At 49.7% G+C, this 26,209-nt stretch overlaps 3 protein-coding genes, 1 long non-coding RNA gene and 1 pseudogene across 4 annotated transcripts; 1 reads left to right on the forward strand and 4 right to left on the reverse strand.

Annotated features, from left to right (window-relative positions):
* The first annotated feature begins 32 nt into the window (after positions 1-32).
* LOC114773125 (uncharacterized) lies at positions 33-336 on the forward strand. Its single transcript, XR_003744212.1, has 2 exons — positions 33-81; positions 175-336. It is a non-coding gene; the product is annotated as an uncharacterized LOC114773125 (long non-coding RNA).
* A 169-nt stretch (positions 337-505) lies between these two features.
* Positions 506-6,261, reverse strand: LOC114773113 (guanine nucleotide exchange protein SMCR8-like). Its single transcript, XM_028965635.1, is given in 6 exon segments — positions 506-786; positions 789-877; positions 3,053-4,069; positions 4,071-4,927; positions 4,930-5,141; positions 6,204-6,261. Coding segments are annotated over 5 exon segments (2,430 nt in total). The 5' UTR covers positions 5,116-5,141; positions 6,204-6,261.
* A 424-nt stretch (positions 6,262-6,685) lies between these two features.
* Positions 6,686-9,198, reverse strand: LOC114773120 (mitochondrial dynamics protein MID51-like; annotated as a pseudogene).
* A 3,181-nt stretch (positions 9,199-12,379) lies between these two features.
* On the reverse strand, positions 12,380-14,874 carry LOC114773124 (RNA demethylase ALKBH5-like). The gene is made up of 4 exons (XM_028965651.1): positions 13,978-14,874; positions 13,816-13,896; positions 13,366-13,491; positions 12,380-12,891 (listed from the first exon to the last, which is right to left on the reverse strand). Exons 1-4 carry the CDS (start codon positions 14,655-14,657, stop codon positions 12,777-12,779), a joined length of 1,002 nt encoding a protein of 333 aa, XP_028821484.1. The 5' UTR covers positions 14,658-14,874; the 3' UTR covers positions 12,380-12,776.
* A 3,028-nt stretch (positions 14,875-17,902) lies between these two features.
* LOC114773123 (uncharacterized) lies at positions 17,903-24,621 on the reverse strand. The gene is made up of 3 exons (XM_028965650.1): positions 24,587-24,621; positions 20,094-20,420; positions 17,903-18,890 (listed from the first exon to the last, which is right to left on the reverse strand). The coding sequence occupies exons 2-3, from the start codon at positions 20,401-20,403 to the stop codon at positions 18,175-18,177; spliced, it is 1,026 nt and encodes a 341-aa protein (XP_028821483.1). The 5' UTR covers positions 20,404-20,420; positions 24,587-24,621; the 3' UTR covers positions 17,903-18,174.
* Positions 24,622-26,209: the final 1,588 nt, after the last annotated feature.

Below are 26,209 nucleotides of genomic sequence, written 5' to 3' on the forward strand. Positions count from 1 at the left end.
CAGCCCCTGAATGTGTGTGTTCTATTCTACAGGTCTCTGTATGATTGGCAGTACCATCTTCACCAGGCCCTTGAGCAGAACGTATGAACTTACACACACACTCACATACAGACACACACACACACACACTCACATACAGACACACACACTCACACACTTTCTCTTTGTGTCTAGGTGGTGCGCTTGACCTCGGACAAGTTCAAGATCCTGCAAGTGATGCGTCGCCACTGAGCTCCTCTCCTACGAAGTCCTTTTCTCGCGTTTCAGAATCACTGCGCTCAGACACACAAACTCTGTTTTCCCCTGATCATTATTTATAATAAATTTAGTTCTATATTTCATGGCTCTTTATTAAAAGGTTTGAATAAACGTTTTATTCCTCGACATTCCGTTGTGTCTGTGAAGTGGAGAATATGCTGCTGGACTGGACCTGGTTCCAATCCTGAGGAGGGCGGAGCTGCTGATCTTCACAGTTTAAACAGCGTGCGGTGCTGGTACCGGAACATCAGTACGGTGGGTGGGGCCTCGGTGAGGCGGAGCTTGATTGAGCCTCAGACAGGAAGTGGACGATGTGCCAGTCACAGTCCACGCCACCCTGGTCATGTGACCTGTCGGGTTCCATCTTTTCTCGGCGCCGCGCGGGCCCCTGGGAGAACGTGAACAGGAAGGCACGAGCGGCCAATCTGGTGAGAGCGCTCTGCACCCACAGACAGTACGTCCTGCCGTGGCCGAGCGGCGACTGGTCCGTCAGCCGGCCAATCAGAGAGCCACAGTATGCGGGGCACAGAAGGTCTTCTGGTCGGCGTCCAGAATGCTTACGTAGCGAGCGTAGTGCTGCAGGCAGTGAGGCATGCTGGGAAGTGAAGGGCCGAAGGCTCTAGGATCAGAAGAGACGGAAGGCAGCCGGTAATTTAATTTGCCGTTTTCGGTGTTGCTAAAGCTCCAATATTGACAACAAGGCCCATTTTTGCAACTCGTTTCGCACAAAACTGCATTTCGAATCATCCAAATCAAACAGCACGTTATCGTGCCAGCAGATTGGTGGGCATGACGATGACGCCGAGTGAAAATACTCGCACAGAAATACCCGCAGATACTCGCATGCAAGTCCGCGCAATGCGTGCACAGCAGATACATTTACCTCATGGTGAAGGAGACTAAACCATTCTTTACTTTACTCTGGACTTTACTCTTTACTTCACTTTACTTTACTCTGGACTTTACTTTACTCTGGACTTTACTCTTTACTTCACTTTTCTTTACTCTGGACTTTACTCTTTACTATGGACTTTACTCTTTACTTCACTTTACTTTACTCTGGACTTTACTCTTTACTCTGGACTTTACTCTGGACTTTACTCTTTACTTTACTTTTACTCTGGACTTTACTTTACTTTACTCTGGACTTTACTCTTTACTTTACTCTGGACTTTACTTTACTCTGGACATTACCTTACTCTGGACTTAACTTTACTTTTACTCTGGACTACTCTTTACTCTGGACTTTACTCTTTACTTCACTTTACTTTACTCTGGACTTTACTCTTTACTTTACTTTACTCTGGACATTACCTTACTCTGGACTTTACTCTGGACTTAACTTTTACTCTGGACTTTTTACTCTGGACTTTTTACTCTGGACTACTCTTTACTCTGGACTTACTCTTTACTTCACTTTACTTTACTCTGGACTTTACTCTTTACTTTACTTTTACTCTGGACTTTACTTTACTCTGGACTTTACTATTTACTTTACTTTTACTCTGGACTTTACTTTACTTTTACTCTGGACTTTACTTTACTCTGGACTTTACTCTTTACTTTTACTCTGGACTTTACTCTTTACTTTACTTTACTCTGGACTTTACTCTGGACTTTACTTTACTCTGGACTTTACTATTTACTTTACTTTTACTCTGGACTTTACTTTACTCTGGACTTTACTCTTTACTTTTACTCTGGACTTTACTCTTTACTTTACTCTGGACTTTACTCTTTACTTCACTTTACTTTACTCTGGACATTACCTTACTCTGGACTTTACTCATTACTTTACTCTGGACTTAACTTTACTTTTACTCTGGACTTTACTCTGGACTACTCTTTACTCTGGACTTTACTCATTACTTTACTCTGGACTTAACTTTACTTTTACTCTGGACTTTTTACTCTGGACTACTCTTTACTCTGGACTTTACTCTTTACTTCACTTTACTTTACTCTGGACTTTACTCTTTACTTTACTTTTACTCTGAACTTTACTTTACTCTGGACTTTACTTCACTTTACTTTACTCTGGACTTTACTTTTACTCTGGACTTTACTCTGGACTTTACTCTTTACTTTACTCTTTACTTTACTCTTTACTTTACTCTTTACTTTACTTTACTCTGGACATTACCTTACTCTGGACTTTACTCATTACTTTACTCTGGACTTAACTTTTCTTTTACTCTGGACTTTTTACTCTGGACTTCTCTTTACTCTGGACTTTACTCTTTACTTTACTCTGGACTTTACTCTTTACTTTACTTTTACTCTGGACTTTACTCTTTACTTCACTTTACTTTACTCTGGACATTACCTTACTCTGGACTTTACTCATTACTTTACTCTGGACTTAACTTTACTTTTACTCTGGACTTTTTACTCTGGACTTTACTCTGGACTACTCTTTACTCTGGACTTTACTCATTACTTTACTCTGGACTTTTTACTCTGGACTTTACTCTGGACTACTCTTTACTCTGGACTTTACTCTTTACTTCACTTTACTTTACTCTGGACTTTACTCTTTACTTTACTTTACAGACGCTTTTATCTAAAGCGACTTACAGCAGGACGACACCAGCGATTCTCGCTCGGTTTCTGTAGATTTTGAGCCCTGATAAGGCCGAATAGAGCATGCTGGGAATTGGCGCTGGTTGTGAATGGCCAGACGTGACGTTATTGCGGAGAATCGTGCGTTTCGGATGGATCAGAAGACGTTTTTTGCTCTCGGTAACCGTGCCGTTGTGTCGTTTCAGCGACACAAAAAAGAGAACCGTAGTACCTGTTGAGCCCGATTATCCCGTAGTCCATCAGGTCGCTGGTCTGCAGCGCTCGGCAGCACCAGGGCAGGACTCGGTGGTGGGCGGGGCCAGCGTTGGGCAGGAAGAGACTCAGGGCGTCGACCAGCTGCCGCACGGCCGCCTCGTCACGGCCCAGCACCACCGTCGCTCGGCCAATCATCAGGCTGTACAGCACGTGACGCGCGAACCTGAAGCGCCGCACAAAGCTCAGGGAGGCATGGCCGGAGCTCCCCGGGCCACGCCTTGACGCCGCTCTGTTTCCATGGTAACTGGGGAGGTAGGTGGAGTCTGAGTCCAGGGATGAAGGGCAGCTGCTGAAGCTGGCGCCGTCTACCAAATCCTCCAGGATAGGGGCGGCACCGAACAGAACCTGATTGGCCAGCGGTCCTTCGTGATGCTCCTCCTCCTCGTGTATGGTGCAGGGGGGGCGCAGGTCATCTGGGACGACGGTAACGCTCAGTACCTCGATGCTGTCCCTACTGTCCTCCCGTCTCACATATACGCGTGGCGGCCCCGCCTCGGGGGCGTGTCTCGGTGCGGAGTGGGCGGCGGCCAGCGACAGCTCCTGTACCCTGAAAGAGCGCTCAGTACCCAGTACCTCGAAACTGTCTCCGCTGCTCACGCTGCCACTTGGCACGACGTCATCGTCATGACGACAGCATGCCAGGGCCGGGGTCTGCTGTGATTGGACCACCTCACCCGTGACGTCGTCGTCATGACGACAGCATGCCAGGGCCGGGGTCTGCTGTGATTGGACCACCTCACCCGTGACGTCGTCGTCATGACGACAGCATGCCAGTGCCGGGGTCTGCTGTGATTGGACCACCTCACCCGTGACGTCGTCGTCATGACGACAGCGTGCCAGTGCCGGGGTCTGCTGTGATTGGACGTCGTGCAGAACCAGACTCACTGGTCCACACGACTCCATCTGCAGTTTGATCGGCACCATCTCCACACACGACACGAAGGAGTCCACGGCAGCCGGGGTCACATGGTGAGAAAGCCCCGCCCACCGCGCCATCGTCTTCCTCCGCCTCACTCGGCTCCTCGAACAGGAAGTTGGTGACGGAGAGCTGGTGCAGCAGGCGGTCGCAGGTGCGCCGCTGGCTGAGCTGCCAGGCGTCGCCGCGGAAACGCCGCTGGATGGCGCGAAGCTGCTGCATTGTTTGCAGGAAGAAGTACGCGTCGCACAGCTGATCCAGGGGCTTCTGCTGCTGTGGGCGTGGCGACGGGCGGGCCGTGGGCGGGGGCATGGGATACGGCAGGAAGTCGGGCTGTTCCCGCTTCCTGCCGGGATAAGATGCCACCTGCTGCAGCAGGACCGTGAGGTCCAGCATGGTGCTCTCCACGGTGGCCAGGTCGCACACCCCGCCCCCTGGACAGGACTCCTCCCCCTCCTCCTGATGGAGCTGCTGCCGCTGCCTCTCCAGCTCGCCCAGCTGCTGCTCCAGCTGCCGCGCGAACACTTTCCGGTTCCCCGTCTTCAGGCACTCGGAGGCGTGGCCGAACGCGGCCAGCAGGCGTGGCAGCTCCTGCAGCAGCTTGCGCTCGTCGGTGGAGACGTACGCCAGGCAGACGGGCCGGACGAATCCCCGGGCGGCGACGTCGTGGAGCATCAGGTGGTGCACGTACGCGTACGCGCTCTCCTTCGAGTCGCCCAGCAGCACGTGAGAATCCTCCACGAAGCGGATTGGCTGTCGGCTGCAGGCCCCGCCTCCCGGCGGCTGGTAGTCCACCGACATGATGCGCAGCGAGAAGCGGTTCAGGTCGAACGGGCCTGCGGGGTGAACGAGTCCTCTGGCACGGTGAAAGAGGGGCTGAGGTCCCACCTGCTCAGAGAACTCCGACAACCAGGACGAAAGTCCCGGACAAAGCGGGCGCATGAAGAGCTGGACCAGGGCGTGGCATCACGTACATGGGGGGACAGGGGAGGGGCCAGTTTCTCTGCCATCACCTGCTGCTCAGCAAGCACATCAGCATACTCCTCCTTCGCCAGAGCCAGAATGTCTGAAGAGCCAATCATCATGAAGGAGTCCGAGTTCATAACATCTTCACCAGATGTTCACAGACCTGAAAACAATCAAAATCACAACTAATAACTCCACCACCTCCACATAAAATTATAATTAATAACTCTACCACCCCCACATAAAATCACAACTAATAACTCCATCACCTCCACATAAAATTATAATTAATAACTCCATCACCTCCACATAAAATCACAACTAATAACTCCACCACCTCCACAATAAATTATAATTAATAATTAAATCAACTCCACATTAAATTATAATTAATAACTCCACCACTTTCACATAAAATCACAACTAATAACTCCACCACCTCCACATAAAATTAGAATTAATAAATCAATCAGCTCCACATAAAATTAGAACTAATTACTCCACCACCTCCACATAAAATCACAAACTAATAACTCCACCACCTCCACAATAAATGTATAATTAATAACTAAATCAACTCCACATTAAATTATAAGTAATAACTCCACCACCTTCACATAAAATCATAACTAATAACTCCACCACCTCCACATAAAATTATAATTAATAACTCCATCACCTCCACATAAAATTACAACTAATAACTCCACCACCTCCACAATAAATTATAATTAATAACTAAATCAACTCCACATTAAATTATAATGAATAACTCCACCACCTTCACATAAAATCATAAACTAATAACTCCACCCACCTCCACATAAAATTAAAAGTAATAAATCAATCAGCTCCACATAAAATTAGAACTAATTACTCCACCACCTCCACATAAAATCACAACTAATAACTCAATCACGTCCACATAAAATTATAATGAATAACTCCACCACTTTCACATAAAATCACAACTAATAACTCCACCACCTCCACATAAAATTATAATTAATAACTCCACCACTTTCACATAAAATCACAACTAATAACTCCACCACCTCCACATAAAATTAGAATTAATAACTCTACCACCCCCACATAAAATCACAACTAATAACTCCATCACCTCCACATAAAATTATAATTAATAACTCCACCACTTTCACATAAAATCACAACTAATAACTCCACCACCTTCACATAATATTAGAATTAATAACTCCACCACCTCCACACCGGCTCCATATTCACGGTCCCGTAAACAGCCGTGACGTCACCAAACCACGTGATCACGGCCTCGAATACCAACATGGTAAGAAGCGGCAGAAAAGAAAGTGCCGACATGACGCCCCGGGAGGGCGGGGCTACACGGAATCACGGAAACCACGAGCGCCGGACGCTTACCGGACAGCGGCGGCCGCCGCGCGACGCGGGGAGCGGAGCGGGTCACGCGCCCGAGCGGGAGCGCGCATGAGAGGCGGGGGGCGGAGTCACAGCGGGACAACACGTAGTCAAACGTTCCGGATGTTGAAAGAGAACGTGAGAAATTGTGGCTTCTGGAGAGTTCTGCATTTTATTTTAATGTCACAATAACTTTAAAAGCACTGACGTGAACTGAAGTATTAAACCGTCTTAATGGTTACGCTGCACTGTTCTCCAGCCAATCAGGGTGAGGTGGGTGCGTGACGTCAGAAGAGGCGGAGCCAGGAGTCCAGTTGGGATTTTATTTCATTTTCAGTCCCAGTCACTTCTGACTGCTGGACTTTAAAGTGGCGGAAGCCGTGAGCTTAACATTCATACGCATAAAAACAGCAGAACACACTTCTAGAGACATTATAAAAATACAACATTCATGCACAAGTGGCACAGTGAACAGTGGGAGGAGCCTGTGTGTGTGTGTGTGTGTGTGTGTGTGTGTGCACACTCGCACGCTACATGAGTAATTGTTCTGGCTCGGACAGAGCACAGTACAGCAGGAAGCCCATCTCATCGATGTCGTCCTCACCGAATTGGCTCAGGAGATTGACCGCTGGCTTAAAATAACTGGGCAGCTGCCCCACTTCCAGACAGCCAATCAGCTCCACGATAGCCTGGCGGAACCGCCCACTGAACGCCCCTCCGACCAATCGGACTCCTGGTCGCTGAGGCGCAAAATCAGGCTCCTGAGGTGCCGGCCACCGAGGCGACTGAGGGCGGGGCACGTGCGGCACACCGCCGTCAGCGTCTTCAAGCACTTCCTCCTCACGCCGCCGTCTGATTGGTCGAGAGCGGCCAGGCGGCCCGCCTCGCCGCTGTAGAGGCTGTGGTACCAGGCGTGGTCGTACGGGCCGGTCCGGCTGAGCTGCGCGCTCAGAACCCGGCGGTCCACGAAGCGGGCGGCGGGCAGGACGGTGACGACCAGACGCGCCACGTCGTCACCGGCGAGGACCTCCAGCTCGATATCGGCCGCGCCCCAGCAGCGGCCGCACCTCGCAGTCCAGCGTCCCGCTCAGAGACGGCCAGTTCATCGCCTCGGTCACCGACTTCCTGAGCAGGTCGCCGATCAGCCGGGACGACATGTATCCGCCCACCAGGAAGCGGTCCCAGTAGCTCCGCCCCCTGGGGAAGTACTCCAGGTTCTCCCGCCGCAGCATGCAGAGGTGGGGGTGGGACAAGAACGTGTCCTCGCCCCTGAGAGGCGTCCAGAGCGTCTCCTCCACCTGAGGACAGAGGAAGAGTTTACTCCTTCATTCGAGTTCCACTCGCGGAAACGTCATCGTCACCTGCAGCGCCACCAGCAGGCAGGCGCGGTCGGCCCTCAGGACCTGCAGCTCGTCCAGCAGGGACCCCGCCACGCTCACGTCCCCCAGCGGCATCTCCGGGTGCTTGGTCCTCAGGAAGGCCTGGATCTCGGCGCCGACCTCCAGCGCCACCCGGTGGGCGCGCTGGGCCTCGGCGCGACTCACACACACGCGCGTGTGGTAGTACTGCTGGAGGCGGTCCTGCAGGGTGGGCGGGGCGTGGCGTAGCTTCACGTCAGACACAGGAGACGCCGCCGGGGGACAGCCTGAGTGCTGCTGAGACAGGTCAACTGGACACACACACACACATCATCATCATCACCCGCACTGCTGCTGTCCCCGCCGAGGACTTTCTCACCCTTCCTGGCTGCAGCAGAGATCTGCTTGATGGCCACACCCTCAATGCCCTTTTTTGAGAAGTTTGGGGGCGGAGTTGACGAGGCTGAGCTCCTCCCAGCTGTCGGCCGGCTGCTTCTCATCCTTCTCCTGGTCGGCAGCCCGTCCGGCTCGTTCCATCAGCTGTGAACGTAGAGAATTTTCACTGAATCCACACTTTCTCTCCTGAAGACACCATGTCCAGCAGACACTCCACAGCATGATGCCACCAGCACCATGGTCCACAGTAAGGACGGTGATAACCGGCAGATGTCTGCTCTCCTCCACACACGGGACTCAGTGGTCCAGAAATGTCTAGTTTTCTTACAGTGTGAGAAACTCCACACGTCTCTACCATGAAGTCCTGACTGGCGGCCTCCTCCGCCGTAACGTGATGGCGGTGAAGACGTGAGGGGGTCATCATGAATTATGAAAATATGATCTTCCCTGTACCAATCTGTACCCGTCACATCACGCTCACCCGCTTCACAAGCAACGTGGCCACGCCCAGCACCGCGGCCCCGCCCACTCCCATCACCAGTCGTGCGTTGGCGAGCAAGAAGTCGATCACCACCGCGATCCCGTCCTCGCCACGTCTCCTCCCGGCCGAGTACATCACTCGCTGTACCTGGAACCACATGTACAAGAGATCACATGACGGCTCCAGAACCTACAGGAACCAACCTGATGCCAGAACCTGCTCAATTAACTGATTATCTGGGTGGAAGTAGCCTAGCGGGTGACTGGTCCACCCGTCTCACTTTAACCCAGTCCACCCGTCTCCCGGTCTCACTTTAACCCGATCCACCCGTCCCCTGGTCTCACTTTAACACGTTCCACCCTTCCCCCGGTCTCACTTTAACCCGGTCCACCCGTCCCCCGGTCTCACTTTAACCCGGTCCACCCGTCCCCCGGTCTCACTTTAACCCGATCCACCCGTCCCCCGGTCTCACTTTAACCCGGTCCACCCGTCCCCCGGTCTCACTTTAACCCGATCCACCCGTCCCCCGGTCTCACTTTAACCCGGTCCACCCGTTCCCTAGTCTCAATTTAACCTGGTCCACCAGTCTCCTGGTCTCACTTTAAGCCGATCCACCGTCCCCTGGTCTCAATTTAACCTGGTCCACCCGTCCCCTGGTCTCAATTTAACCTGGTCTCACTTTAACCCGGTCCACCCGTCCCCCGGTCTCACTTTAACCTGGTCCACCCGTCCCCCGGTCTCACTTTAAGCCGATCCACCGTCCCCCGGTCTCATTTTAACCCGGTCCACTCGTTCCCTGGTCTCAATTTAACCTGGTCCACCAGTCTCACTTTAAGCCGATCCACCGTCCCCGGTCTCACTTTAACCTGGTCCACCCGTCCCCCGGTCTCCACTTTAACCCGGTCCACCTGTCTCCTGGTCTCAGTCCTATCCCGTTCCAACCTCTCTTGGTCTCACTTTAACCCGGTCCACCCCCTGGTCTCAATTTAACCCGGTCCACCCGTCCCCCGGTCTCACTTTAACCCGGTCCACCCGTCTCCCGGTCTCACTTTAACCCGGTCCACCCGTCCCCCGGTCTCACTTTAACCCGGTCCACCCGTCTCCCGGTCTCATTTTAACCCGGTCCACCCGTCCCCCGGTCTCACTTTAACCCGGTCCACCCGTCCCCCGGTCTCACTTTAACCTGGTCCACCCGTCCCCTGGTCTCAATTTAACCTGGTCCACCAGTCTCGTGGTCTCACTTTAACCCGGTCCACCCGTCCCCCCCGGTCTCACTTTAACCTGGTCCACCCGTCCCCCGGTCTCACTTTAAGCCGATCCACCGTCCCCCGGTCTCATTTTAACCCGGTCCACCCGTTCCCTGGTCTCAATTTAACCTGGTCCACCAGTCTCCTGGTCTCACTTTAAGCCGATCCACCGTCCCCTGGTCTCACTTTAAGCCGATCCACCGTCCCCCGGTCTCATTTTAAGCCGATCCACCGTCCCCTGGTCTCACTTTAAGCCGATCCACCGTCCCCCGGTCTCATTTTAACCCGGTCCACCCCCTGGTCTCAATTTAACCCTGGTCCACCAGTCTCCTGGTCTCACTTTAACCCGATCCACCCGTCCCCCGGTCTCATTTTAACCCGGTCCACCCCCTGGTCTCAATTTAACCTGGTCCACCAGTCTCCTGGTCTCATTTTAACCCGGTCCACCCGTTCCCTGGTCTCAATTTAACCTGGTGCACCAGTCTCCTGGTCTCACTTTAAGCCGATCCACCGTCCCCTGGTCTCACTTTAAGCCGATCCACCGTCCCCCGGTCTCATTTTAAGCCGATCCACCGTCCCCTGGTCTCACTTTAAGCCGATCCACCGTCCCCCGGTCTCATTTTAACCCGGTCCACCCCCTGGTCTCAATTTAACCTGGTCCACCAGTCTCCTGGTCTCACTTTAACCCGATCCACCCGTCCCCCGGTCTCATTTTAACCCGGTCCACCCCCTGGTCTCAATTTAACCTGGTCCACCAGTCTCCTGGTCTCACTTTAACCCGGTCCACCCGTCCCCTGGTCTCACTTTAAGCCGATCCACCGTCCCCTGGTCTCACTTTAAGCCGATCCACCGTCCCCCGGTCTCATTTTAAGCCGATCCACCGTCCCCTGGTCTCACTTTAAGCCGATCCACCGTCCCCCGGTCTCATTTTAACCCGGTCCACCCCCTGGTCTCAATTTAACCTGGTCCACCAGTCTCCTGGTCTCACTTTAAGCCGATCCACCGTCCCCTGGTCTCACTTTAAGCCGATCCACCGTCCCCCGGTCTCATTTTAAGCCGATCCACCGTCCCCTGGTCTCACTTTAAGCCGATCCACCGTCCCCCGGTCTCATTTAACCCGGTCCACCCCCTGGTCTCAATTTAACCTGGTCCACCAGTCTCCTGGTCTCACTTTAACCCGATCCACCCGTCCCCCGGTCTCATTTTAACCCGGTCCACCCCCTGGTCTCAATTTAACCTGGTCCACCAGTCTCCTGGTCTCACTTTAACCCGATCCACCCGTCCCCCGGTCTCACTTTAACCCGGTCCACCTGTTACGTGAAGCAGGACCTTCAGCTCTTTTAAAAATCAGTTTCCATAACATCATAACATCTGCCAAATGCCTTAAATGTAAATGAATCGTGTTTTTACTGTCACCACCAACACACTCCAGTAGATCTACAAGTAGAAGTGGACCTGCTGGGACACCCGACACGGGTCCTGAAGTTCCTCCTTCCTGCTCTTTATAGTCACTGCAGCTGGCGCCTCAGAAATAGACACCAGGACACGTGTTGTGGGGACACGTTACCCCGCGTCTATAGTCACGCTCCGTTCGGCTCTTTTCGTGGTGATTTACGTGACCGAGTCGAATCTCGGTTCCGTCCACCAGAACATCGAAACCCGGACCGTTTTATTTACCTACTTCACCTGCGCGCTGCTTCCGCTTCACCGTCACACGTCACCGCGCCGCCCACAGGGGGCGTGGCTACGCGGGGGGCGGGGCTTTAAAGGACAAAACTCTGGTGCGAAAGATGCGCCCCATATATCCACGAGAAAGGGTCATGACTCTTAAAAACCAATAAATGTAACATAATAAATAGATAATAAACCATTTAAATCATTGTAACAGATGACTTGTCCCTGTAACTACTGCTTGTAATTCTGACTGTTTTAGTCACTTTGCAATGACCATTGAAACACATTTAGTATATTAGTGTAATTATTCCATATTTTAAATATGTGTGATTAATAATGTTAATGTAATAAGTGATGATCTTGTTTTTAAACTACGCACCATGAATTATCAGGCAGCTGCTCGTTTCCACTCAGGTCCCATCCACACGAGAACGTTTCTCTTGCATTTCATGCGACGCAGAACGGTTATTTTCCGAAATGGCTTCCAGAGTGAATTCCGTGTGGACGGAGCGTCTTTTTTGTGAAAACGCTGACGTATTCGTATTACGTAGCTCACCTGGACGCCGTGGGAAAGCGGAAGTCATCAAGTCCTCATCACCAACGTACATAAAGTAAAGCCGCTTTCAGGTTTCCGAACCTGCTGCGAACGCGGTGCACGTACGAGACTGAATACGGCTTCATTCCCGCGTTAAAACTCGGCTGCTGAGTAAGAAGTACGTTTCCTGACACCGGAAAATGCCGGAAAGTTCATGTCGGGTGGAGAAGTAAAGTGGGCGTGGCTCCCAGCGCCATGGACAAGGCGGTAATGTGTGTAGTTTCCTACGTGGGTAAATAAGCGACACAGACATTCAACTCCATTTCTTTTACTGTGATTTCCAAAAATCAGATGGACACACGTGATTGGCCACTGCAGAGTATGCAGGCGGGTCAGCTGACCTCCGACAGTCGCAGTGTTCATCACTTCTTTTAAAGCACCATCAACAGTGCAAACAAAACAAATCGTCCAACCAGAAGACAGGTGATGGAGCGCAGGGTTCAGAACTCCACCCACCACCGCTGAACCAGGAAACAAGGACAAAAAATAAAATAAAAATCCAAAAAGTCCATATTTACACCAACCCACCTGGTGGGTTCACAACTGAATTCTTCATCCTCTTCTGCGTCTCTTTAGACGTCATTTCCACCATAAACCCTAGTCACATGATCATTCATCAGATTCGGGCAGGAAGAGAGAGGCGTGTCCCTCAGTGCCTCCTCATCTTCACCTTGCGGGGGGGCGTGTCCACATCCGGTGACGTACGATCTGTGCGCGATCGTGAGAGGCGGTTCTCCTCTTTATCCATCTCCAGAACACGTGGCCTAAACACACAGAGTCCGTTTTACCACCACACACCTTATTCTACTGTTCTGTGGGTGTGAGTGTAGGTGTGTGAGGGTGTAGCTGAGTGATGGTGTAGGTGAGTGAGGGTGTGTGTAGGTGTGTGCGGGTGTAGGTGAGTGAGGGTGTGTGTAGGGTTGTGTGTGGGTGTGTGTGCGGGTGTCGGTGGGTGTGCGGGTGTATGTGTGGGTGTAGGTGAGTGAGGGTGTGGGTGTCGGTGGGTGTGCGGGTGTAAGTGTGGGTGTAGGTGAGTGAGGTTGTGTGTAGGTGTGTGCGGGTGTCGGTGCATGCGGTTGTAGGTGAGGGTGTGTAGGTGTGTATATGAGTGAGGGTGTGTGTAGGTGTATGGTTGTGTGTGGGTGAGGGTGTGTGTGTGCGGGTGTAAGTGTGGGTGTAGGTGCGTGCGGTTGTAGGTGTGCGGGTATAAGTGTAGGTGAGTGAGGGTGTCGGTGTACCTGTGAGCAGCATCAGGATCGGCCTTCCGGTGTGAACGTTTAGCTTTGAGTGTGTGTCGGTGTTCGGTAACCGGGTGGGCGGGGCTTGTGGGGCTTGCATCCAATCGTGGGGCATCTGGTCTGGTTCTGAAAAGACAGCGGTGATCAGTAAAACCCCCCAGACAGTCGGGCTGAGCGATTTTATTGTGGTTTAATGTGCGATTATGCACTATATTAGGGGCGGCGGTGGCCTAGCGGTTAAGGAAGCGGCCCCGTAATCATAAGGTTGCGGGTTCGAGTCCCGAACCGCGAGGTGCCGCTGAGGTCCCGTCCCCACACGCTGCTCCCCGGGCGCCTGTCACGGTGCCCACTGTCACCAAGGGTGACGGTTAAATACAGAGGACACGTGTCACCGCGGCACCGCGTGCTGCGCTGCAGCGTCTCACAGTGACCATCACCCCCCCCTCTCACTTCCTGAGGATGATGACGGCTCTCCTCTCCTTGATGTCCTGCGGCCGGACGCAGTGCGTGATGTCGTCAGCCGCGTAGCCACTGAAACACAGACACACGTTAAGGGGCGGCGCGGGGGCGGGGCCTCGGCGGGGCGGGGCCTCGGCGGCCCTGGTCGGTCACCTGAGCATCGTGACCCCGCCCCGGACCACCGGCAGCTGCAGGACGGGCTCGGACACGCGGATGGGCTTGAAGCGGAAGCGGCAGCCGAAGCAGAGCGCGCTGTCGCTGAAGAAGGACACGGACACGATGGGCCGCTCGAAGATGTGGACCGGGTCCACGTGGGACACGATGCAGCCGCCGGGCTGGTAGTCGTTGATCACGGCGCTGTTGACGAAGCCGTCCGGGATGAGGCCGCGGGCCACCAGGCGGTCGATGACGAGCTCCCGCACCCACGCCGGGATGTCGTCCACCTCGCCGCGGGGGTACAGGCGCTCCTGGCCGGGCCCGCGGCGCCGCAGCTGCGCGCCGTACGTGTAGCCCTCCCCGAAGAAGTACTTGCTGCGCAGCGGGGCGCGGTCCACGGTGCGCGCGCGCCACAGCCCACGGTCCGCGCGCGCCACCACGTCGTCGATCCGGCGCTCGATGCGCGCGCACTCGGCGTCGGTGAAGACGCGCGCCTGCACGATGCCGCCGCGGACCCTGCGCGCCTCGGACTCGGGGTCGGGGTGCGGTTCCGGGTCTGAGTGCGGGTCCGGGTCCGAGTCGGCGCGGCGGCTGCGCTTCACTGCGGCCCGGCGCTCGGCCAGCGGCTCCCGGTTCGGGGTCATGGCCCGCAGCTTGTCCCGCAGGTCGGCGAACATCCGGGCGGCCGAGCGGGCGGAGCAGAGAGCGGAAGTGGAGGCGCTTCACCGGGTCGCCGCGTCCCGGCGGGGCTGCGGCCCGACGGAGGCCGCCTCGGAGCCGGGGGGGCTGCGGCTGGTGGCGGCCATGCTGGCCCGGGCGGAGAAAATGTCGTGTCGAGCGGAGGGTTCGCGCAGGTCCGAACTGCGCAACGCGCATGCGCACCGGGCTCCGCTGGAGTGGCGCGCATGCGCAGAGGCGCCGACGCGTCACCAAGCGGCGGCGCGCCACGTGACCTTCCAAACAACTATTTCCGTAAGATAGTATTTATTCATCATTATCCGAATACTGAGGAGAAGAAGAATTACCATCTTGAAAAAACAAACAAGTATAACGCTAACACACACAGTCACAAAAAATAATCATCTAGCACTTTACTTTACTTGGCAGACGCGTTCATCCAAAGCGACTTACAAGAGGAAGACACCAGCAATTTCTGTAGATTTTGAGTTTAAAAAAAACTAAGAGCCCTGATAAGACCCAACTTGTCATGCTCGGAAATTGTTAAGTGCTAGAAGAAGATTTTTATTTTATTTTGTGAGTGTGTGCATAAGTGTTATATTCGTCTGAAATGCTTAAACAAGTGGGTTTTCAGCTGCTTCTTAAAGGTGGTGGTGGTCTCGACTAGTCGACAACAGAGTCGATTGGGATCGGACTGCCAAGTAAAGTAAAGAAGAAACTCAGCCCACTTTATTACACAGTATTAAATAAATCATCTTCTCAGCAGAAGATAGGATCCTTGTTTATAAAGCACTTTAAAACAGATAAGGACCTGTTGGTGGCAGCAGATTCGTCAATTTAACAAGATAAACACATTAAATGTAAAACATCAACACGACAACATGAAGAGCGGGTCCGGAAATAATCTTTTAATAGGGTGGTAGTAGCCTAGCGGGTAACACTCGCCTATGAACCAGGTTCAAATCCCACTTACTACCATTGTGCTCCTGAGCTGGACTCTGGTAGCACTATCTGTTTCTGACCACTAGGTGGCGCCCTGCAGTCAAATCTAGAACCATGCTGACGTGGACGGAGCAGAGCAGAACTGAGGCCCTGAATTCTGGTCACTTCAGTCTTTCTGGAGTCAGAAAGGAGGCGCTGAGTTTACACGAATCAACTTCATTACGGAGACCAATATTTTGGGCTCATTTCCCATCATGCACCTGATGCAAGTGTGCCGGAGTGAAATGGTTACACTAGATTTATAAGTATATTTCTTTAAATGTGTGCTTTGTGTCTTTTATTTTCTTATTTTCTAAAGACTTTTATTTTGGGTACCTATATTCTGGTGTGGGTGAGAGGGAATAATAATGACAATCCGGGTGTTGAATTAATTGTAGAATGTTGAAGTGTGTTAATGTTTCTGGTTATGTCAAATATGGATTTTTGTTTGTTCAATTTATGGTTATTGTAAAAACTTTGATCACCGTGCCCTTGGGTTAGTGGGTTGGAGACCCGTCATGGACACGTGACGTGAGTTGCGAGAGGTGCGTGGGGTTGGTGTGCAAAAAAAAAAAAGGAGGCAAAGTCCTCTCTGGACGTGGTACTGATGGCCATGGAAGAAACCATAAAAACCGACAAGATCTGATAAGATTTTCCACACTCCTCTCCTGTCTTTTGCACCTTCTCCTTCTTATTCTGCTCTTTCTTTCTTTCTAGATCTGTGTCTGAGACGAAACCCACAGTGAATATCCTTGATGACATTGGAAGCATGTTTGATGACCTTGCTGACCAGCTTGAAGCTATGCTGGATTAGTAAGAGGTGAACATGACTCCTGAACTGGTGATGGTCTCTTCCTGCTACTTCAATAATGGAGTTGCTAAAACAGGAAGTTGACACCAACGAAACAGGAAATAGCCTCAAAAAGGAAAAGGAGAAATCAGCAAAACTATAGACTGTAGATGCAGGTAATGTGAGAGTGAACAGACTCGTTCATCATGTTCTTACTTACATACAGAGTTCGTCAGCAGTGCAGAGGCCAGAAGCACAATGAGGTTCTACAGTGGTCCAACCTTCCAGCGTCCATGATGGTTTTACAGTTTAAAAATGGCTGCTATCTGCTTTGCTTTATTTATTTATTTATTTATTTATTAAAGATTCATAGACATCAGCTGGTTTGTAAAAAAAAAAAAAAGCACAATTTGAGATCTACCTGCCTAAGGCCCATTAAGACTAGACAACGGGCTTTACTAACCCTCAACTAACTACCAGCCCTGCCAACAATACTAACTGCTGCACTTCCCGTGTATTCATAAACAGAAGAAAGAGCACAAACATACAATTCTTATTCTCATAGTTTGCTGTATGTCTGTATTTGTGATTTTAAGCTATGCAAGTGTTCTGCAGATACTTCAGTATTCTGTCAAAATATAATTCTGCTGCACATTTGCCATGCAACAAGAGTTCCAGAAGCATATTCCACCTAGACAAGCAGCAAGAGTTCATGGTTTAGATTGGGGGTCATCAGCGTCCTGTTCTTCCCACACCTCTGTGCTCATTTCTCAGTAATGATGACAGTATTACGGACCCATATTTTAAAATAACAATGATCATGGGTATTATGTGAATTGAAGTGACACTGCCCTCCTGTCAGTCTTGTTGAAGGTTCCAGGTTATAAGATGATATAAGTGGGAAATGTACTCATTTCCATATTTGTGTTGAAGTCCCTCACATAGTGAATGTAAGGTCATGATTGTGTTGCTAGTGTGAAATAATTAAGTCATTTGGTCCTGAGTAGCAACAGTTTAGTTTATTTAAAATGACCAGAATGACCAGACCCTGGGGTCCAACCTGTTCCTATAGAGATATTTTCTCCTGGATCCAACATGGTTCATTTTTAATTAAAACATTAACGCATGTTAATCCATCACAGTAAGACCTGGCTTTCACATGGAAAGCCACCTTTACATATCGAACAGTAATTACAGTACTTTACTACTTTAATAGGGTATTGCTTTAAATTGGACTGAAGACTCATATCGGTACAAGTAAAACAGTCTGTTTTATGGGATTAAAGTGACTGCCAGAATATTTTCAAATGTTTAGATGCCATTTTTATTTACTGAGTGAACAAAATACTGAAATATAAATGTGCAGAAAGTCAGTCAGATCCAGAGCAGGGCTGTGCAGTATGTCTCTGTTAGTCCCTCTGTCAGTCAGTATGTCTCTGTTAGTCCCTCTGTCAGTCAGTATGCCTCTGTTAGTCCCTCTGTCAGTCAGTATGTCTCTGTTAGTCCCTCTGTCAGTCAGTATGTCTCTGTTAGTCCCTCTGTCAGTCAGTATGCCTCTGTTAGTCCCTCTGTCAGTCAGTATGCCTCTGTTAGTCCCTCTGTCAGTCTTTCTGTTTGTCCTTTCAAAGATTTTTCTCCTCTCGGCCCTGAATAATGGAATAATGCCAAAGAGTACTCTTTATTACTCCACATGCATACTGAAGGAGTAATGATTTAGTCGAGCTTAATAAGACCTCCTCACCCATCTAACCAGAAACTGACAGATTCTCAAAGTAACCAGGTCCGCGTATGTCTTGGTACATGACCGCTACACTTTCTCTAGCAGCTTCAAACTTTCTAAGTTTGGCACGTGAATTTCCAGTCCACTTCTCCTTCGCAAAAGGATCCACATAAGCCTGGTGGACGTTCATGTTAGTAATGATACAGTCGGCCTCATCTCTCCAGTTCACCTCTTCAGTCCTTCTAAGCATTTGTATCCTCCAGTTCTGAACTGCTGCGTTGGATTTCACTGTTTTTTTTTTACTGGTTGTTTCCAGCAGCTTCCACAGAGCGATTCTTAACACACCACAATAAAATCCATAAATCACAGCGTTCACATTGATGTACAGCTCGTATGGCTCAAACTCTGCCACCATCTCATACATGATATCATTCTGAATACTTCTCTTCAGGGGACACTGCACATCACGCTGGATTCCTCTCTCTGTCAGGATTTTGGTGTGAAATTTAAGAACATTGTTGTTGATCACATGCTCTCCTCTTCGAGAACGTACACCAGTGTCTGTAAGAAGCTTCTCGTCAATTTGGTAGTCTGGATCTATACGGTGAAACGCCTCCTCTATCATGTTTTTAATTTCAATCATTTTCTTCTGCTGTTGACCGGCTTCTTGAGACACAGATCCTTTCTTCCCTTTAGACGCCATGTTCTCGATGTAAGAAGTCAGGCTGATGAGTGGAACACCTGTAAGAACAAGAGAAATCAGAGTGGTCTTCTGTAGGACGAATCAGTGGGGGTCTGGTGCATGATGTCAGCATGAACCTATGTAGACATGTAACCTGTGTAGATGATTTTTCTATGTAGACATGTAACCTGTGTAGATGATTCTTCTATGTAGACATGTAACCTGTGTAGATGATTCTTCTATGTAGACATGTAACCTGTGTAGATGATTCTTCTATGTAGACATGTAACCTGTGTAGATGATTCTTCTATGTAGACATGTAACCTGTGTAGATGATTCTTCTATGTAGACATGTAACCTGTGTAGATGATTCTTCTATGTAGACATGTAACCTGTGTAGATGATTCTTCTATGTAGACATTTCTGAACTGACACATCATCAGTGAGAGACATGAGAGACATCTGTGTCTCACACGGGCAGAACTAGACGTCCCCCTTACAGACACTGAAATTCACCTTCTTGTCACGGCTCTCATTCACCCACCACACCAGCAGGGGGCACACGCTCATCCTCACATCCACCATCGCATCTACGTTTCCAAACGTACAATAATTATCGTATTTAAATTTTTTTTGAGTGATTGTCAATGTGAAACACAGCAGCGCAGGACACAGTGACACGTGTCCTCTGTATTTATAACCATCACCCTGAGTGAGCAGTGGGCACCATGACAGGCGCCCGGGGAGCAGTGTGTGGGGACAGTACGTTCATCAAGGGGACCTCAGTGGCACCTTGGCAGATCGGGACTCGAACCCACAACCTTACGATTACAGGGCTGCTTCCTTAACCGCTAGACCACCACTGCACCCCACTGTACTATAATTTTAATTTTATATGATGTACGATCAATAATTCCAAAAATCAAATACTGTACGATAATTTCACCCCTTCAGTTATTTCATTAGCAAGACAAAATGTCCACATCTCTGTTTTCATCTGACTGCGCGGACGTACTTGGCCAATCAATGCAGGCAGGGGCGGGGCAGCCTGTCTGGTGGCCTGTGAGAGCCCCTGCGTTCCTGGCCTTCGCTCTTTGGATTCCCGCCTTGTTGACTGGATGCGCCTTGCTTGGATCTTCTACCTGACCGCCCTCGCTGTTGCTGACCTTGCAGCATGAGCCTGAACCACCTGCCTTCCCTACCTCGCTCCCTCTTTCCTGTACCATGGACTGCAGCGTGCATGTGATGCATGTGATACATACATGCATGTGATGCATGAAGAAGTTCCCCTTCATCGGCTGAGCTGAACCCAGATGATCTTCCAGAGCTTCTTCCACTGGTCTCCTTTTGCAGCCCCAGTGCAACCATCATCTTCTCCTGCTTCTCAGCAGCAAGCATGGGATCTCCTTCACCCAGAGCCAGGACCCACTCCACAGCCTCTTTAACAGAGCCGATGACAGGAAGAGAGTCTAGGAACCCAACCCACACCATCTCATCAGTGTCTCCACCCTGACCAGATGAGCAGATACCCTGTGGAACAGCACGTGGCTTCATCTCCTTAGCTGCGGCCATGATGGAAGCTGAGTGTCCTGTAGAGAAGAAACTTATAAAAAATAATAATAGAGCAATTTATTAACTAGAATGGAAAGTCTGTGAACAAACTCCAGAGAAAAGATAGATAATAAAGGTATAACTAGAGACCAACATTCCAAATGAATTTTTGATGGGCTTGTCTGGGCGTTGGTCACGGCAGCGGGCGTGGCCTCCAGATCTGGTGTCAGCTGTAAGAGCCGAAGGACCGGCGTTCCTAATAAAGTGGCCGAATGACCAGGTGTCACTAATAAAGTGGCCAAATGACCGGGCTTCACTAATAAAGTGGCCGGAGGACCGGGCTTCCCTAATAAAGTGGCCGGAGGACCGGGCATCCCTAATAAAGTGGCCGAATGACCAGGTGTCACTGATAAAGTGGCTGAATGACCGGGCGTCCCTAATAAAGTGGCCGAATGACCGGGTGTCCCTAATAAAGTGGCCGAATGACCGGGTGTCCCTAATAAAGTGGCCAAATGACCGGGCTTCACTAATAAAGTGGCCGGAGGACTGGGCATCCCTAATAAAGTGGCCGAATGACCAGGTGTCACTGATAAAGTGGCTGAATGACCGGGCGTCCCTAATAAAGTGGCCGAATTACCGGGTGTCCCTAATAAAGTGGCCAAATGACCGGGCTTCACTAATAAAGTGGCCGGAAGACTGGGCTTCCCTAATAAAGTGGCCGGAGGACCGGGCATCCCTAATAAAGTGGCCGAATGACCAGGTGTCACTGATAAAGTGGCTGAATGACCGGGCGTCCCTAATAAAGTGGCCGGAGGACTGGGCTTCACAAATAAAGTGGCCGGAGGACTGGGCTTCCCTAATAAAGTGGCCGGAGTACCGGGCATCCCTAATAAAGTGGCCGAATGACCAGGTGTCACTGATAAAGTGGCTGAATGACCGGGCGTCCCTAATAAAGTGGCCGAATGACCGGGTGTCCCTAATAAAGTGGCCGGAGGACCGGGCATCCCTAATAAAGTGGCCGAATGACCGGGGTGTCCCTAATAAAGTGGCCAAATGACCGGGCTTCACTAATAAAGTGGCCGGAGTACCGGGCATCCCTAATAAAGTGGCCGAATGACCAGGTGTCACTGATAAAGTGGCTGAATGACCGGGAGTCCCTAATAAAGTGGCCGAATGACCGGGTGTCCCTAATAAAGTGGCCAAATGACCGGGCTTTACTACTAAAGTGGCCGGAGGACTGGGCTTCCCTAATAAAGTGGCCAAATGACCGGGCTTCACTAATAAAGTGGCCGGAGTACCGGGCATCCCTAATAAAGTGGCCGAATGACCAGGTGTCACTGATAAAGTGGCTGAATGACCGGGAGTCCCTAATAAAGTGGACCGAATGACCGGGTGTCCCTAATAAAGTGGCCAAATGACCGGGCTTTCCTACTAAAGTGGCCGGAGGACTGGGCTTCCCTAATAAAGTGGCCGGAGGACCGGGCATCCCTAATAAAGTGGCCGAATGACCAGGTGTCACTGACAAAGTGGCCGAATGACCGGGTGTCCCTAATAAAGTGGCCGGAGGACTGGGCTTCACTAATAAAGTGGCCGGAGGACTGGGCTTCCCTAATAAAGTGACCGGAGTACCGGGCATCCCTAATAAAGTGGCCGAATGACCAGGTGTCACTGATAAAGTGGCTGAATGACCGGGCGTCCCTAATAAAGTGGCCGAATGACCGGGTGTCCCTAATAAAGTGGCCGAATGACCGGGCATCCCTAATAAAGTGGCCAAATGACCGGGCTTCACTAATAAAGTGGCCGGAGGACTGGGCATCCCTAATAAAGTGGCCGGAGGACCGGGCATCCCTAATAAAGTGGCCGAATGACCAGGTGTCACTGATAAAGTGGCTGAATGACCGGGCATCCCTAATAAAGTGGCCGAATGACCGGGTGTCCCTAATAAAGTGGCCGAATGACCGGGTGTCCCTAATAAAGTGGCCAAATGACCAGGCTTCACTAATAAAGTGGCCGGAGTACCGGGCATCCCTAATAAAGTGGCCGAATGACCAGGTGTCACTGATAAAGTGGCTGAATGACCGGGAGTCCCTAATAAAGTGGCCGAATGACCGGGTGTCCCTAATAAAGTGGCCAAATGACCGGGCTTTACTACTAAAGTGGCCGGAGGACTGGGCTTCCCTAATAAAGTGGCCGGAGGACCGGGCATCCCTAATAAAGTGGCCGAATGACCAGGTGTCACTGATAAAGTGGCCGAATGACCGGGTGTCCCTAATAAAGTGGCCGGAGGACTGGGCTTCACTAATAAAGTGGCCGGAGGACTGGGCATCCCTAATAAAGTGGCCGAATGACCAGGTGTCACTAATAAAGTGGCTGAATGACCGGGCGTCCCTAATAAAGTGGCCGAATGACCGGGTGTCCCTAATAAAGTGGCCAAATAACCGGGCTTCACTAATAAAGTGGCCGGAGGACTGGGCTTCCCTAATAAAGTGGCCGGAGGACCGGGCATCTCTAATAAATTGGCCGAATGACCAGGTGTCCCTAATAAAGTGGCTGAATGACCAGGTGTCACTAATAAAGTGGCCGGGGGACTGAGCGTTCCTAATAAAGTGGCCGAAGGACCAGGCGGTCTTAATAATGTGGCTGATTGGCATCCTAATGAAGCTGCTGGTTTATGACCCTGTTTGAGCCTTAATAGCTCGGCCACGCCCAGTCCGATCGCTTATAAAAGTAATAGCACACCTCACACAATAAAGTACTCATTTTTTATATATTGCATGCCAATAAAAGTCTGAAACCAAAAATTCCAGAGGAAATTTTAATGGTCCTGTGCGGCCGTTTGTCACAGGAGCGGGGGTGGCCTCCTGATCTGGTGTCAGCTGTAAAATCAGGCGATGTTATTAAAGTAGCTGATAAAAGTGAAGTGATTGTCACTTGTGATTCACAGCAGCACAGCACATGGTGCACACAGTGAAATGTCTCATCTGTATTTAACCCATCACCCTGAGTGAGCAGTGGGCAGCCATGACAGGCGCCCGGGGAGCAGTGTGTGGGGATGGTGCTTTGCTCAGTGGCACCTCAGTGGATCGGGATTTAAACCGGCAACCTTTTGATTATGGGGCTGCTTCCTTAACCGCTAGGCCACCACTTCCCCACATACGTCACGGTCACAGGCGGTCACATGAAATTTGGTGACGTTTGAAAAATTAACATGTAAGCATGCTAATGCCAGCATGATAATGTCAAAAATGCTAACAGGGTGTGGCCAAGATGCGTCACGTTAAATTTGGTGACGTTTGGACCAAGTTAAAAAATTAGCATGTTAGCATGTGTTTTGATGCTAACGTCCAAAACGCAAACAGGGCGTGGCCATTTCACGGTCTTAGCGTGGCAGCCTTCAATTTAAAACATGTCCTTTTTTGTCTTTTTCCGGGTTTTTTAATCCCCCGTTGGTGGCAGCGGGTGCCCTCAGGGAGCCAAAAACGTATTCCCAGGACAATAATAAATGGTCCGTCATACTGACAGGCCCAAATTATTGCTACTGACACGTGATAATGTTAAGAATAAGTTACCGTTAGGTTAAACCATCATACGACAGAATAATAAAAGTAGCGTTAATATATCAGCATGTAGCTGTATCAACAGAACAATATTTCTTTTAGAACCTGGACTAACATGAGTATTGTTCATGGGGAAAAAGGCATGTAATCAGATTACTTAATGTCCAGAAGAACCACATTCCCTCAACTAGCCTTACAAAGACGCTTTGTTAATTAAAAATTAGGCAATATGATGTAATATGATGTATTTTTATTGTGCTGTGCTGTGTTCACAATTACAATCACAAATATGACCAGTCTGATTCTGAGCTGCATAATGAAATCGCTCTAAAGAGAAAAATATGGTAAAAGAACAACATGTTTTTTTTGGCTTTACCAACATATGCAAATGAAAATAAAAAAACATTGTAAGAATATTTGAAATATATTTACATTTCTTTATCACTGAAAACATTTCTATACAAATCAAGAGAAACACTAAAACCCAGAAAAGGGTTTCCCTTCATCTCCCCTGCCATAGCTGCCAACTATGAAGAGTTTTATTAAAAGCAGACAAAAGGGGTTCCAAAATACCTACAGAACACAAGCAGCACACACATGCTTATTAAAACGAACTAGAGATTATCTAGAGGTGAGCAGGTTCTTACCCGAGACTCTGGTCTGCTGTCTGACTGTCAGGAAGCTGCTGGATTCCTGGTTTTATTCCTGATGATCTCAATCTGCAGCTGCCCACTGCCTGCTGCCCTTCTCTAAAGTCATGTGACTTACAAGAAAGAGCAAACACACAGCAACACAATGAAAATGTTGTCTGCATTTAACCCATGAGATTCGGGTCCGCTGCTGCCCCACACTGTGTGTGTGTGTGTGAGTGGTCTTGTGTGTATGTGTGTGTGTGTGATCAGGGGAGAGCGCGGGGATAGCGGGGGCCTAGTGGGTAACTAGCGGCTGTGCTGCAGTGTTTCACAATGACAATCACATCACTTTCACTTAAAGTAGATTAAATCCCCCATTCTTGACATTACAGGCATTTTTAATTTAGAAAAATATCAAAGTATATGATTTAATTAAGAAATTGTATTATATTGTATTATGTCAAATCTGTCATAATAGTATTATAACATTAAGCAACAATGAAGTGTTTAATGGATGTTATATTAGAAAAAATATCATTTAATTATATGCACAATTTAAAAAATATATTGTTTTATGTAGGAAATAAAAATCATTATTATGTTGCCCACTTATAATTTCCGTGGAAAGTATCTGTACCTCAGAACAAGAAACCATTCATAAATGAACTTATATTTAATGAATATTAAAGAAAAGAAATCTATCTGACCGAAGTGACATCTTGATGACGTGTGTCTACCAAAACATTTTAATAACAAATTATCAACTCTGGAATTCAAATGAAATTATACACCATTTACCAGTCGTCCACATGCTGAAAGGCAACACAAATGTAAAGATTTTTATAGTTAATGCGTGCATGCATGATCTACACACATTTACACATGCAAAGCTTCCCTCACACTTTTGTATGTGCAAATCAACCAACTCTCACTCAACAGAGGTGGAGGCCACAGACACAACTTATCTCCAACCTATAATGCTGCCCTCTCATCCATCCCCAGGAATATCAGGCCCAATTCACACGTCCACCAGGTTGTGGGCAGGAGGAGCTGGCAGGGCGGGGCTGTCACGTCTACCCACCCAGTTGCCATGATTCAAATTTCAAATAAATTCACCTGGACGATCTACACAGATGGTGACGTCACACTCGAACAAGAAAAAAAACAACCATAACCTGGCAAATTTGAGAAGCCCTTTTTTGGAGTGGTAGTAGCCTAGTGGGGTAACACACTCGCCTATGAACCAGAAGATCCAGGTTCAAACCCCACTTACTACCATCGTGTCCCTGAGCAGGACACTTAACCATGAGTGTCTCCAGGGGGGGACTGTCCCTGTCACTACTGATTGTAAGTCGCTCTGGATAAGGGCCTCTGGTAAATGCTTTTTCACAAATCCACCACTAATTTTGTTTTTCACAAATCCACGTCTCCTTCACAACAGGATCCATGTAAACCTCGTGTTTGTAATGATTTGATCTGCCTCGACTTTCCAGGTCACCTCTTTATTCGTCTCCTCTTCTCTCTCTCCACTGCTGAATTACAGGTGTAGGGTTTCACCGAATTGTTTCTGTGGGACACAGGACCTTCCACAGACTCGTTTTTAGCGCTGCACTGTAGATACCATAGACAGTTGCGTTC

Source organism: Denticeps clupeoides, unplaced genomic scaffold (genome assembly GCF_900700375.1).
Source record: "Denticeps clupeoides unplaced genomic scaffold, fDenClu1.1, whole genome shotgun sequence".
Lineage (NCBI taxonomy): Eukaryota > Metazoa > Chordata > Actinopteri > Clupeiformes > Denticipitidae > Denticeps > Denticeps clupeoides.